General features: G+C 44.9%; 1 protein-coding gene across 1 annotated transcript in view; it reads right to left on the bottom strand.

Moving 5' to 3' along the window:
* Window positions 1–15,729, bottom strand: part of LOC137645998 (ran-binding protein 9-like) — a 218,945-nt gene that overhangs the window by 184,871 nt on the left and 18,345 nt on the right. The window contains exon 2 of the mRNA XM_068379128.1: window positions 9,645–9,756. Within this exon, the coding sequence (XP_068235229.1) occupies window positions 9,645–9,756 (112 nt within the window). The remainder of the gene's footprint in view (window positions 1–9,644; window positions 9,757–15,729) is intronic.

Genomic DNA, 15,729 nt, shown 5'->3' with positions numbered 1-15,729 from the left:
CGTTGTTGGAAGGCATCTTGCCAGAGAGCCTTGGGATCCGGGACTGGGGAGCAGTACAGCGGAAGCTTGAAGTTCAGAGCTGTTGCGAACAGATCCACAGTCGGAGAACCCCACAAAGTCAGGACTTTGTTGGCTACTAGATGATCCAAAGACCACTCGGTACTCACTATCAGAGACGCTCTGCTCAGATTGTCGGCGAGCACATTCCTCTTGCCTGCAATGAAACGTGCCGATAGCGGAATCGAGTGGACTTCGGTCCATCAAAGTATCTCTACTGCAAGATGGGATAGCTGCTTTGAAAAGGTACCTCCTTGTTTGTTGATGTAAGCCACTACTGTGGTGTTGTCGCTCATCACCACCACAGAGTGACCCGCCAGGTATTGTTGTAACTGTTTTAAGGCCAAAAAGACGGCCTTCATCTCTAGTAGATTTATATGGAGGCACTTTTCTGATTCTGACCACAGGCCTGAGGTCGTGTGGTACAGTATATGGGCCCCCAACCCTTTCTTTGAGGCGTCCAGAAACAGCATCAAATCCGGGGGGAGGACGAGAAGATCCACTCCTCTTCGTAGGTTCTCGTCTATCACCCACCACTGGAGGTCCGTCCGTTCCGTAGGTCCCATAGGGATCATGACGTCCGGGGAATCGTAACCTTGACTCCACCGGGACTTGAGCCGCCACAGGAGGGATCTCCCCGAGGCGACCGTTGGGAACTAGACGAGCCAAAGATGAAAGGTGACCGAGGTGACGTAATCACGATTGGGCTGGAAGTTCTCGTCTAAGAAAAGGGCTTGCGACCTTCCTCAGCCTTGCTATCCTGTCGTCTGATGGGAAGGCTTTGTGGAGACTGGTGTCTATGATCATGCCTAGGTATACCAGTCTTTGGGTGGGAAGCAGAGAGGACTTCTTGAGATTTACCATGATCCCCAAATCCTGGCAAAGTCCCAGAAGTTTGTCCCGGTGTTGAAGAAGGGATGACACGGAGTCTGCTAGGATCAGCCAGTCGTCCAGATAACGGAGGAGACGCATGCCGAGCCTGTGTGCCCATGAAGATATTAGAGTGAACACTGGTGAAAACCTGCGGTACTGTGGAAAGACCGAAACACAGCACTTTGAACTGGTATTCCTTGTTGTCTAGGCTGAATCTTAAGTACTTCCTTGAAGACGGATGAACTGGGATCTGGAAGTACGCGTCCTTCAGATCCTGTGTACATATGAAGTCTTGAGGTCTCACAGCTAGTCTGACCGTGTCTGCGGTCTCCATGCGGAACGGAGTTTGTTTGACAAACTTGTTCAGAGCCGGGAGGTCGATGACTGGTCTCCAACCTCCAGACGCCTTCTTTGCAAGAAAGAGTCGACTGAAGAAGCCTGGGGACCCGTTGAGGACCTCTTGGAGAGCGCCCTTCTTCAACAGGGTCTGGACTTCTGCCCGAAGGGCTTGCCCCTTGCTGATCCCATGACAAGGGAGCTCAACGACACTGGATTCGTCGTCAGGGGAGGTAGAGATGTTGTGAACGGGACGCACTATCCCTGACTGATTACGGAAATCGTCCAGGAATCGGCCAGGAGTTGCTGCCACCTGTCTGTGCAACTATGTAGGCATCCCCCACTGGTGGACATGCAGGGGGACTGCCAATCCTAGCGTTTGCGGCCTCAGCTGCTCCCTCTAGGATTTTTACCTCCCCTGGAGGACTTTTTGCCTTTCCTGTCCTCAACAGGAAAGGGCTTAGACACCATGGTCTTCGCTGCTACTGTCGGTTTCGTGGTCTTGGTAGGACGAGACTGCTGGGGTGCTGGAGGTTTATAGGGCTTGGATGTCAAAGCCCTATGCAGGAGGGAGTCTTAGCGGGACTTCCTCCACCTCTCAGCAGCCTGTTCCACATCCTTAGGCTCAAACAAGTTCGTTCCTTCTAAGGAAGAATGCCTGAACCTATTTATCTCGGTGCTAGGGACCTTCTGATGGAACCTCTTAGCCACCGCATCCCGACGTTTCAGGATGGTATTCTCCCACAAGTTCGAGACTTGGTGGACCAAAAACTGGATGGTTCGAGTGCCTGAGAGGAGGAACGTCTCCATAGCTTTCCTGGTACGTTCTTTGGAGTAGTCCTCAGAGTGTATCAGGATACCTAAGGTCCCTAACCAGATATCCAGCCACGAAGTGGCTTGTATAGCACACTTCGCAACCTTCCCCTGGTTAAGGATCTCGGTTGCCGAGAACGAGACCTGCCAGTTGAAGTCTCTTTCAAGAGGGACTCCCCTGGTAAGCTCTTCCAAAGAATGGTGGAGAGGAAGAGCTAAACGAGGCTCCTCCAAGATCTCGTAGTACCTCCTCTGCTGTACGCGAGGAGGTAGGAGAAGCTTGTTGCCGGCACTGGAACAATTGGAGGAGGCAAACGCAGAGAGCTGGACAGCGATCTTGTCCCTGGTACTCTTAACCCCCTGGGACCAGGGAAGAGCAGCATTGGCCTTAGAAGGTTTTTGAGTGCCAAATACGCGGTCCAAGATGGTGTCTTTGCCCTCTCGAGGGGGGCATCTCTGGGTCGGCAAACCCATTGAGAGCCCTCATAAGTCAGGACCTGCCAAAATGCATGCTCTGACTCTTGTAGTTCTCCTCCGGATGTCGGACTTGCAGCGAAGTCGCCTGTCCCCAAAGGCTCTTCTTGGGGAGATTCGCGGACGTTCTCTGAGACTAGCTGGCTCCGTTCCAAGCCTTGACGAGGATTTTCGCACTGTCTTTGAGTCCTTCAACTCCTTCCTGGGAAGGATGTAGGACTCTTAACAGACGGAGGCAAGTTCTTCTCCGCCCCTACCCGGGAAGACTTTTCAACGCGAGGTAGGGATTCTCTCATTGGTGCGATTGGAGAATGTCCCACCTCAAGTGACTCCCCTGAGGACGGGAAATCCTCGTCCGACAGGGAAGGAGAAAAAGTCTGGGGGGGCGAAGGAGCTCGCCTCGAAGGCTTACGAGGAGACAACTTGGCTCTTGGAGAAGTCACCGCGTCCAAAACTCTCTCTTTTTCTCTTCAGAGGGGTAGAAACAGCCAAGGATCTGTGCCCCAACTCAGAGAGAACAGGCTTGAAAGCCTGTGGAACTGCTCTGATTAGCGCACCGAACCATGGCTGTTGACTGATAGCTGCGCTGTCAGACACTCCCTCTGGAGGGACAGGGATCGACGGATCCCTCAGAGGAGTCTCCATAGGGGGGTTCGCCTGAAAAGAAGAAACAGGGTTCATGGACCTTTCTGGATGCTTCCCTTCCGCCGCAGGGCGCGCTGTTCTGCGCTTGCAGGGAGGGGAATGCGGCGATGGCGACCTTGCCGTGCACTGTCCAGCAGCCTCACGTGTGGGAGGGTATTGACGCACACGCGCGAGGGAGACTGCAGATGCGCGTGCGTGCGCGGGCGATTGCGAGGTCGCGCAGGTGTGATGGCGCATAGGAGCGCGTGCAGGAGACTGTGGGCTCACAGGAGCTTGCGCAGGAGACTGATTCCGCGCGCGGGTAAATGTTCGTGCTCAGGATTAGGTCGTTGGACACGCAGGCGTGCGGGCAAGAGTTTGCGCGCCCCTGAAGATGTCATAGGGCGCGCGCTCGCAGGAGAGGTACCCCTGGCGCGCGGGCGAGCAGTTGAAGCCTGTGTGTGTGTGGCCGCGCGGGAGAGCGCTAATGAAAGGGAGAGCGCTGGCGCGCAGGAGGTTGTTGGCGCGCAGGAGGTTGTTGGCGCGCAGGAGGTTGTTGGCGCACAAGAGGTTGATGGCGCGCGCGCAGGAGAACGCTGGCGCGTATGTCCATCATGGGGAGTAGGGGAAGTATGCGCACGATGGCGCTTACGCCCTTGATGCCCGGAAACAGGGCTCGATGCCTGACAAGCATGGTAGTCAGGTTCCTTTGAAAGGACGACCTTCCAACGAAGGGGATCGCGAACAATCCGCTGAGAGGTCCAGGACCATAGCAGGAACAGTCGGCGAACATTGACGAGGCTCCTCTGCGGCGGACTGCAACAACGACGATGAACCAAAGAGGCGCCTCCTCATCGCTTTAAAAGGTGAAGGAAGGCCTCTCTGGCGAAGGGGAAGGCAAGCCTTGCGACGGATGCGCCCTCTGGGGGCCATTGGATCAGCAAGCTGACCTTCTGCAGTCCTCCGAAGAGGAGTCTCTGTAAGTGAACTCCCCCGAGGGGAAGAAACACTGGCAAGAGAGACTGTTGGACTTAGTTTCTCCCTCATTGGTTAAGCAGGAACGGGAGAAACTAAAAGCCTTCAGCTACTGCGGGATGTGAAGAGGCACAGGTATTAGGAGATACCGCATTGGATACCTCTGATACCACAACGTCGACAATTGACAGAGGATCAACCTCTGCCAAAGTCGGCGATTGTTTGACAGAGGCACCCAATCGGATGATGTCAAGGAGAGCTTCCTTGGAGGGCGAACCCTCGAGCCCCAAGGAAGACCAAAGCTGAAATAAATCGGTTAATGATACATCCTCCCCCAGGGAGAGAGGTGGAGCTGCCTTGCTAGGGGAGGCAATGCATTCTCTCAAACCCCGAGTTTGGAAAACAGAGCCACGGTCTACGCTACCACTCGATGGTCTCTCGAAAGAGACCGATCGAGTGGGAGCTTCGGAGGAGGTTTGGGCAACGGAAGAAGAGTCCTTGGGTTTTCTCCTTTCAAAGAAACCTTCGAAGGACCAATATCCCACCTGGACTACTTCTTACGTCGCCTAGAAAACCTCTCCCACAGGGAAGTAGACCACTCCCTACTCTAACCACACTTATTATTACTATCATACCGTTGGCCTCTACAGTAAGGGCAAAGGGTGTGAGGGTCTATCTCGACCGCCGACATGAATGTTCCGCAGGGGCGGCAGGGTAATCCAGGACAGGTGCGCATAATCGCAGAGGCCAACTTCACACACAAACCTGTCAAAGAAAAAGCAAAAAAGCATTAATGGCTCCCAAGAGAGAGGCGAGGATGAGAGAGGGCACGTCCGTCTACCATCCGAGCCGAGAGAAAAGTGAGCTCAAGCACAGGTGTGTGTGAGGGGGGGATAGCAAGCTACCCTCCCCTACCCCCACTTACTAGCGGTGTGGGAGTAAACCCTCGTTAAATTTTAATGGCTCGTCATTTCAGCTACACCGAAAGTAATACCCCTATTTAATAGCGTGGTTTGTATGTCAATTACGGAACAATTTAACCTTTTTTCAAGTTATTAGAACCTTAAAGTATAATAAATGTTTGATTTATTTACAAGAACAAATTCATATTATAAAAAAATACAGTATAGTACATAGAAAGCATTGGAAATGGGTAGTAAACACGTTTGAATAGGCGAGTTGCTGGTTGCCATGGCAACAATGGAATTATTTCCGTTAGTTGTGTGATTCGAAATATGCGATTATCCATTTATACGAGGTCATTGATCGACCAAATTCTTGCATAATTCGGGACCCTACTGTATACATATACATATACATATATATATATATATATATATATATATATATATATATATATATATATATATATATATATATATATATATATATATATATATATATATATATACATATATATACATATATATATACATATATATATATATATATATATATACATATATATATACATATATATATACATATATATATATATACATATATATATACATATATATATATATATACATATATACATACATATATATATATACATATATACATACATATATATATATATATATATATATATATATATATATATATATATATATATATATATATATATATATACATACATACATATATACATATATATATATATATATATATATATATATATATATATATATATATATATATATACATATATATATATATATATATATATATATATATATATATATATATATATATATATATATATATATATATATATGTACATATATATATATATATATATATATATATATATATATATATATATATATATATATATATATATATATATATATATATATATATATATATGTACATATATATATATATATATGTACATATATATATATATATATATATATATATATATATATATATATATATATATATATATATACATATATATATATATATATATATATATATATATATATATATATATATATATATATGAGAGACAATAATATATTCATATGTTAAAATCAAGACAATTCATGAAAACAAAAGCTTATAAGTTCAAACAAATCTGAAATATGAGTTATAAAAGCAAAAAAATCTCACACCATCTTGTGAATTTTCTCAAAGATCTTGGAGAAATATAATTTGTTCAACTACTTTCACTTAATCATCTGAAACACATTAAACTATTTTCATCTTATTATGTGAAACATACTAACTTTCTGTCTCTCTCTCCTCCTTCAATAACTAAAAAGTAATTGAACTCCACCTGTTTTTCCAATATACTGAAATATACCCAGCCATTTATCAAACTCATCTAAACACTATACTCATATCAAATTAATAGAATTCCTTATTAGAATAAATCCTGACCTCTATCCCTATAAGTTTAATTACAAAGACTGACCACACACTAATAAGAGTGTAGTTAACGGTGTCTTTATCACCTGGGGATGAGATCAACATGCCTCGAAGTAGGTGATTATAATGCATCTGCATGAAAATTTCATTAGAATAGAATCATATACTACATATGAATGGTGTCATTAGGTTTGTTTAGACAAACAGGTTCTACGCACTCCACTGTTGACAATCATACGTACTGTGTGTCTCATGTGCCACAAAAGTACGTCGAAAAGGATGTGCAAGGAAATCTCACAGAAGTCTGCACATGTACAGTGCTCTATTATGTGACGACTAGTGATTTCACAATTGAAATGGGGTGCAGTTTTCTGTTCTGTCCCATGCTGCCATGCATCTCAATGTGTGCTCGGCCAAAATAAGCCCAAGAGATGATTACCTAACCCAGATCATATTCTTAGGGAGCAAGGTCATCCTCAGACTTATCTGGAAAAAAAGCCTTGAGGCTGAAGGAAAAGACTTCATTGTACTTAGGAGGTTGAGCCTCACAGCCCACAACAGACATAGCAAGGGGAGAATCGAGATATCAGAAGGACAAACCCATGGCACTTTACCATAAAAATCCCGAGTAGAGACCTTGATCTGCTAGTGTGTCAAAGCCCCTGATACATAGTTGAGTTCCCCCACTCTCCTAGAGGAACCTTAGGCTTGTAAAAAGGGTATCTTCATGGTGAAATACAGGATGAAAAGTCTATAAAAAGGTTCATGGGCAGTCTAGTTAAGATTCCCTAAAACCCCAGGGCAGATCCCAGCCAAGAGGTTTCTTTTTTACTGCTGCCCGCTTACTCAACCAATATCGGAAGCACTTTAGAAAAGACTAACCTGCATTCCCTGTTGGTTGAAATGGAAACTATCTATAAGAAAAGCAGAGTCATGAATGAAAGGAATAAAGATCTCAAGTGCAGAAGACTCAGTGGAGAACAGAACTCATTTCCCCTGATTGAAATTTGTTGTAAATATTTTGCAGGGTGTGACAATAGAAAATGCTGCAGCTTCTAAAAGTGTTTCATAACCCCTAATCTTTAGTAGAACCTGTGCAGGGGTAGATATGTCAGAAATTTCCTCCTTTGTGACAAATATCTTGGGAAGCCTACGAATTGGTCTATCGAGTCTGGGATTCAATCTTCCTGGGGCCAGAATAGGGCAATGAAATTTAAGCAAGTATTCCTTACCACCCTCAAATTCCACTTTGTCTAAGGGACCAAGTTCCAGGGATAGAAGACACACACCTCCAACCAGCAAACAACTTTGGTATTGTATCTAGGTTACTAGCCACAGAGTATAGCTGTGGAGAGCAAGAGAGGAACAAATAAGTCATTACTCATGGTTGCAAAGATGCCCATCATTGTTATCACCTCCAACCTACCAGTGTGCCCTTGATTTCACTATGGAGGGAAAAAAAAAAAGAAGAGGATCTGATGTATCCTGCTAAGCATCAGCAATCATGTTGCATTGCCTCCTGATAAAATTTGGACCAAGATAAGTTACCCTGTGTTCTGCTGCCCTCGTATGATATTTATTGCTATAAGGCACAGGAGCCACCTATGGATGTGTTCCTTGTCTTTTACCTATGGTGTGACAATTCTGGTGTCTAAGATATCTTAAAATTTTACTCAAAGGATATCTCAAATGTTTGCCAATATAAAATGATGGGATTCTGCTGCACCTCAGTCTTAAAGCCTGCAGGCCTGATGCATGTACTCCCCAGCTATAATTAAAAGCGTCTTAAAACAATAACACTTTTGGGTTGCCGGGAATCGGTGGGATTCCCTTCTTCAGGTTGTGTGTTACTTCCTACCAGAGGATGTCTGACAACAATATGTCAGCCGCAAGAGCTTCAACAATGTCAGGCATGGATAACACCCTTTTGTTCCTCATCAGTTGGAGATGAAAAAATTGAATTTCAACCTGAATGTAACCTGCTTCTCTGGGCAGATCAGGTACCTTATTGCAATTTGCTACTTTTTAGCAGTTGGGGTAGACTCTTCTGAAAAGATATCTTCCACTCGCACATCCTGTCAATTGAAGGCCGAGCAATCCTTTGCCTAGTATTGATCTCCATGACCAGGTATATCACATAGGTTCAAAGGCCCAAGTCACATCTTGTCAGGTTAATCTAAAAGCTCAAAAAGAGAGATCTGACAAAGTCATACATCCAAAACCAGAGCCTGGCTTGTGACTGTCAGAATCTGCCAGTTATCCAATGTGGCAGAGAAGTTAAATTCCATCCTAGGGCCAGAAGACCACTGATACAAGCACCCTTGTGAATGCTTGGGAGCTGTCACTAAAACAAAACACAGGACTTTGAACTGGTACACCCTGCTCACCCAAATAAAATACAGATACTCTCCAGTGGCTGATGACAACGTTAACAAAGATATTGCACCACCTAATGATGAGACAGCTGAAGGGGTTCTTCCAGACAGTAATGCTCTGCTTTGCTGTGTAATGCATTTAGCTCATTATCCTCATCTATATACTTCAGTGCCACACAGCAAATCATCTTCCTCATCATTTATCAATTTTACTCATCTTCACTGGTGAGTGTTCTGATTTTTAACTTTTATGTATGTATGTAAGGATATGTCTACAGTAAGAGGGAGTTTTAGCTTGAAAGGAGATTAAAAGTGGAAAAAGGTTTGCAAGTGTTGGGACGGTTTATTACAGCTTAAATTTATAAAGATAAAAAATTATGAAAAATATGAAAATGAGGACAAATATACCATAGATTGATTGTATCTACATCACAGGTTTTCAGACATTGTGGGTTCCTGGAACAGAAAACCCATGATAGCCCAGGGATTACTGTGCTGTATAGTTTATTCACTATTTCCTTAATTCCTATCCACACTGGACTGCTTTCCCTGTTGGAGCCCTTGGGCTTGTAGCATTCTAGCTTTTATAACAAGGGTTGTAGCTTGGCTAGTAATAACAATACTAACAATAAAGGATTTTCTAACTGAAAAAACAACACCATGCAACAGGGTTAAGCAGGGAAGAAAAACAACGCCATGTAACAGGGTTAAGCAGAGAAGAAAATGATGACAACTCACCCATCTCTGCCTTTACTGACAATTTTCACTTCATAGTAGTATAAACCACATGCAGCAGGAATAGGATTTGTTGCACGTACACTAGCTGCATCTTTGTGATTCTTTCCATGACCTGCAAATAACAACCGACTATATAAACTGAGCACTGCAAAATATGAAATCAAGCTTTAAACAACACGTAAAAAAAATTTAAGACACAAAGGATAAATTACATCGAGGGAGCTAACAATCCTGTTTTTAGTGAGTGAAGGCTTTGAACAGCATTCATAAACTGAACATTCGTGTTACAAAATCAAATCTAGTTTTTAAGAACTTTCATGGCAACATAATTTTCATAAACTACTTGCCTTCGATTAATAAAATACAAAATGTTGAAAGAATTTTGTATTTTTCCTAACTATGCAACCCTGAGACCTTTCATAGGAATAGGAATTCAGCATGGCTGGAACTGGGCTGTTAAAATCAATAACAAGGTGCCAGTAGTTACGGGTAAGTTTCGGGAAAGCCTTGGCCTTTCACATGCATCCACATCCAATCCAGCAAATAACAGTACGAACACTACACCCCAAGGGAAGGGAAAGATAAAAGGAAAAGGGGCCAACCATTCCTCTCGTCCTAGAATAAAATCATGACATCTTGCCTAAACGAGATGTTTCTTTTCCTGTAAAGGAGCTAAATTTGTTAAACAACCTGCTAAGGAGTTACCACTGGTCCCTGCAGGAATGTCCAAGAACTTGTGGGAATACTCCCACAGACAGATGGCTGTATAGGTTGTCTGGCATTTCCAGACTCAGGCCTTCTTGGCTGCCGTCACTGACAGGTTCTTCTTGATGGTTAATATAGAGCCAATCTCAATCTTCATAAGCACATGTTTGAGAGGGTTCTTCTGGACCCTTAGCTAATGGAGGATAAGCTCTTCTGATGGTTTCCTGGAACCAAAAGAATATGTTGTTCCATGAGACCACCTTGGATCTGCCAGCAGTAAGAAAAAGATATTGTAAATTTGGCATGTATAGTAGCATTATTAGCCATTAACGTTACCCAATGCTTCATCTAATCCTTTGGAAAACTAACAAAGCAGCTCTGCATGTATTCCCAGTACGCTGAGAACCAGGTGCGATCCTTTCTATCGACCACATCCACTAGACAGGAGGAAAATTCCTACTTCTCTGTGGAAGTTACATTCTCAGAGGAGAGAAGTACTCATGACAGAGTTTGACACATAACTACCATGGTATACCTGCTGTCACCAAACCCAAGGTAGGGAAGCTGGATGTAAACCAATAAAACAATAGGAGCAATCGCTGGAAGGTAGTCATGTGGAACTAGCCTTCTCGTTGATGGCTGAAGTCTCTCAAGGCATTGTCTTTGTCTCTATGGAAGGCAGTGTAGGAACTGTTACAGTTGCTGGGTGTATGTCAGGAGCCCAGGTTACTACAGTATTATGTTACGGTAGTCCCAAGTATTCCACCCTCTGTCTGGGAGTTCTTGAGAACGTTATAGTATCCGATAAATCTTAATCAATATATCAAGTAAAGAGGCAGTCTCTCAATGCTGAAGTGATTCCATTGTAGGAGGGTATAAGGGGGTAGTTGCCGAGACCCATCAGTAGACGAGTGCTGAATCAAAGTAACATGAACACTTGGAGAATGGCAGCCTGTCTGAAGCACCGGACATTGAATTGGTAGCTACATTCCTTTAAGACGAAGTGGAGCAAACATCCTGTAGGAAAAGAATGAACAGACCTAATAGTAGATGACAAAGTCTATAAGGATCAAGTGGTCATCATCCTTACTACAGATCGCACGCAGATGGGGAACCAAGCATGAAGACTGAAGACCAATCACCAATTCCTTGTAGATTATTCCATTAGTAAGAATACACTGTAGAAGTCCATAAACCTCGGCAGCCTTCATGTCACCTCCTCCATTCCTGCCATTGAGGGGCGAGTTTTGGTATATCACAAACAAAATCAGCAAGCAGGTCTGGAACGTTACGACACTCATAAAAGATACAAGAACTCGCTGTATTCCATGATCCTTCCTGCCTTCTCTCCTAACACTTCCAACTCACTGCCCCTTGCCTACATTTTGTGATTAACACACTAAGTACTGCCTAATATTGTTTTTACTTGGCTTCTATCACAGTATAAGTATTTTGTAATAGAATATGACCAATTCGGCAGTAATTTGTATTTTTCCTAACGATATTTTAGGGGTGAAAGGAAGAGCCATTAAAATTTCACAATGGTTAACTACACATTCTGCTAGTTAGCGGGGGTTACTCGCTACCCCTCCCTCTCACACACCTGTCACTCAACTCGCTTTGCTTGAAGGTAGGACTTAAAGGGGGATAGGATCAGCGGGTAAGTTTGTAAAAATAGCTAAAGGTTTGTATCGTTAGGCAAAATACAAATTACCTGCAAATTTGTCATTTGTTCCATACCTGAAATACAAACATACGCTATTTATTAGGAGCGACTCGCCCATTAGGAGGGTGGACGTCACTGACAATCTGGCTATTGGCTTTACCTGGGGGTTCCTTTTCTTGAGTAGGTTAGTACAAAAAATAAGGAGTCTCTAACACCTTGCTATGCAAGGTTTGCTGCCTACGCAAGCTGTATGTGGAGATAAACAGTGTGACTGTCAAGGAAAAAGTTATTCCGAGTCCTTGTAAGAAAAACTGTTGTAACCAAGACTTTCCCAATACCACTTTGCAAGGGTATGGGGACGCTGCACTATTGGCACAATACTAGGTACACAGGGGAGCAATGGTTTACCTGCAGTGGTTGAGGTCAGCTTGTGCAGAGGACCCAGGCTGCTGCTTTCCCCAAGAGAGGGGAGGGTAAAGAAAAGAATAAGAGCCAGCCATACCTTTTCTTTCATGCAGACTAAAACTGGGAAACAGTGCCCTCAACCTTCTGCTAATTGTCCAATAAGGAGCTTGAGGTATTAAGACCAGCTCTTGTGCAGCCACTACGGGGCCGATAGAAAACGTATCGAGCCTCCTGTGGGTCACGTCTTGCAGGTAATGGGCGTTGAAAATTGTTTGGCGTTTCCGCACCCCAGCCTGTAGAACCTGAGTCACTGAGTAGTTTTTCTTGAAAGCCAGGGACAGCTACACCCCAGACATCATGGGCTCTGGGACGATGTGACGGATGAGGATCTGGATTTAGAGCATGGTCATGACCCTGTGAATCCAGGCAGAAATGTTCTTGGTGATCCTCCTCTTGTTTCTCCGTGCTAACAAAATGTGAAGGCATTCGAGGGCGCGCTGCTACTGTTCTCTTAAGGTAGAGTCTCAAACTCCTTACTGGAAAAAGTAAGAGATGATCTGGATCATTTGTTATAGAGCTGTGACTCGTTATCCGGAAGGAGTCGAATTTAGGATCCTACACCCCTGGATTCTAAGTCTTGGCAACAAACTCAGGGACGAAGCTGAACGTTACCTCTCCCCATTCCCTTGAATGGGCGATGTCGTATGAGAGACCATGTAGTTCGCAGATTCATTTAGCTGAAGCCAAGGCGAGCAGGAACACCATCTTACAAGTCAGGTGGCAATCTGTTGCCTGGTGTAATGGTTCATAGGGAGGTCTTTTTAGAGACTGGAGAATTCGAACCACATTCCAAGGAGGTGGTCTCACTTTCAACTGAGGATAGGTAAGTTTGTAACTCCATATGAGTAAAGAAACTTCTAGCAATGAGGATATGTCCATTCCATTCAGTTTGAAGACAAAGCTCAAGGCTGAGCGATAGCCTTTTACTGTACTGCCGAAACTGAAAAGCACACTAATTCACGCAAATATACAAGAAACTTCGCTATTGCTGGAAGAGTGGCATCGAGTGGAGAGATACCCCTTCCACGACAACAACCACAGATGGCATTCCACTTTGCCTGGTAGACTGCTGCTGATGAGTTCCACAGGTATCCAAACATCCTGTTCGTAATTTGTTACGAAAATCTTCTCTGAGTGAGGAGGTGCTGGATAGTCTTCAGGCTTTGCTACGGCTTTGTGGTAGATGTTGACGCATGGTTGTCTGAGTAGATTGTGTCGTGGAGGGAGTTCTCTTGGGAGCTCCGTTAGGAGCTGCAGAAGGTCTGGGAACCATTTCGCACGATGCCAAAGCGGAGCTAAAAGGATCATTGAGAGGTTGACTGATGTTCTAGCCTTGTTGGTTACCCTCATTAGACAGAACAGGGGAAAGGTGTAAACGTCGATATTGTCACACCGTTTTTGGAATGCATCTTGCCAGAGCGCCTTGGGGTCTGGGACTAGGGAGCAGTACAGCGAGAGCCTGAGGTTCAGGGCCATTTCGAAGAGATCCACCATCAGAGAATCCCACAAAGTCAGGACTTTGTTGGCTACTAGATGATCCAAACACCACTCTGTACTCACTATCTGATGCTCAGCTCAGATTGTTGGCGAGCACATTCCTTTTGCCCGGAATGAAGCATACTGATAGAGGTATCAAGTGGACCTCGGCCCACATGAGTATCTCTACTGCTAGATGGGATAGGGGCTGCAAAAAAGTACCTCCTTGCTTGTTGATGTAAGCCACTACCGTGGTGTTGTCACTCATCACCACCACCGAGTGGCCTGCCAGGAACTGATGGAACTGTTGAAGGGCCAGAAAAACGGCCTTCATGTCCAAGAGATTTATGTGGAGGTATTTTTCAGACTCTGACTAAAGACCTGAGGTTGTGCGGTGCAGCACATAGGGCCCTACTCATTTTTTTTATGCATCTGAAAACAGCATAAGTCGGGGGGGAGGACAAGAAGATATACGCCCCTCCGCAGATTCTCGTCTGTAACCCACCACTCGAGGTCCATCCATTCCTCTGGTCCCATGGGGATCAGAGCGTCCGGTGAATCGAAAGCCTGATTCCACCAGGACCGAGTTGCCACTCCTAAGGCGGCCGATGGGAACTAGACGGGCTAGGGATGACAGGTGTCCGAGGAGAGACAGCCACTTCTGGGCCGGGAGTTCTTCTTAACTGAGAAAAGATCTTGCGACTTTCCTCAGACTCACTATCCTGTCGTCTGCTGGGAGGGCTTTGTGGAGAATGGTGACTATGACTATACCTAGTTATACCAGTCTAAGTGGGAAGCAGGGTGGACTTTTCGAGGTTTACCATAACCCCCAGATCTTGGCAAAGCCTGAGAAGTTTATCTCGGTGCTGAAGAAGGGTTGCCACCAAGTCTGCTAGGATCAGCCAGTCGTCCAGATAACAGAGGAGGCGGATGCCAACCTTGTGTTCCTAAGATGACACTAGGACGAACACTCTAGTGAAGACTTGGGGTGCCGTGGAAAGACCAAAGCACAGTACCCTGAACTGGTATTTCTTGATGTCTAGGCTGAATCTTAGGTACTTCTTTGAAGATGGATGGATTGGGATCCGGAAGCATGCGTCCTTTTGGTCCAGTGTGCACATGAAGTCCTGTGGTCTTACCGCTTTTCTGACCATATCTGCCGTCTCCATGCTGAATAAAGTTGTTTTGACAAACTTGTTCAGAGCTGAGAGGTCGATGACTGGTCTCCAGGCTCCAGACGCCTTTTTCACAAGAAAGAGTCGACTAAAGAAGCCTGGGGAGTCGTCGAGAACCTCTTGGAGAGCGCCCTTCTCCAACATGGTCTGGACTTCTGTCCGAAGGGTTAGCCCCTTTGCTGATTCCATCACAAAGGAGTCTATCGATACTGGATCCTTGATCAGGGATGTGATATCCTGAACGAATCACGGAGACTGTCCAAGGATCGGCTCCGACTTGCTTCCACCTGTTTCAGCAACTTTGTAGGCATCCCCTTATTGGTGGACAAGCAAGGGGAATGCCTATCCTAGCGTTTGTGGCCACAGCCACTCCCTCTAAGATATCTTCCTCCCCAGGATGACTTTGACCCTTCCTTGATCTAGGTAGAAATGGGCTATTTCGACACCACTTTCTTCACTGCAGTTTTACTCGTCGAGGTTTTGGGTTAGTTAGGCTGCGGAGGTTGGCAGTCTATGGGGCCAGGCTGTCAAGGCCTTATGGAGGAGAGTCCTGGTGGAACTTCCTCAATCTCTCCCCAGCCTGCTCAACATCCCAAGT

Source organism: Palaemon carinicauda, chromosome 8 (genome assembly GCF_036898095.1).
Source record: "Palaemon carinicauda isolate YSFRI2023 chromosome 8, ASM3689809v2, whole genome shotgun sequence".
In the NCBI taxonomy this organism is placed as follows: Eukaryota; Metazoa; Arthropoda; class Malacostraca; order Decapoda; family Palaemonidae; genus Palaemon; species Palaemon carinicauda.
This window is presented reverse-complemented; position numbering and strand designations above follow the sequence as displayed.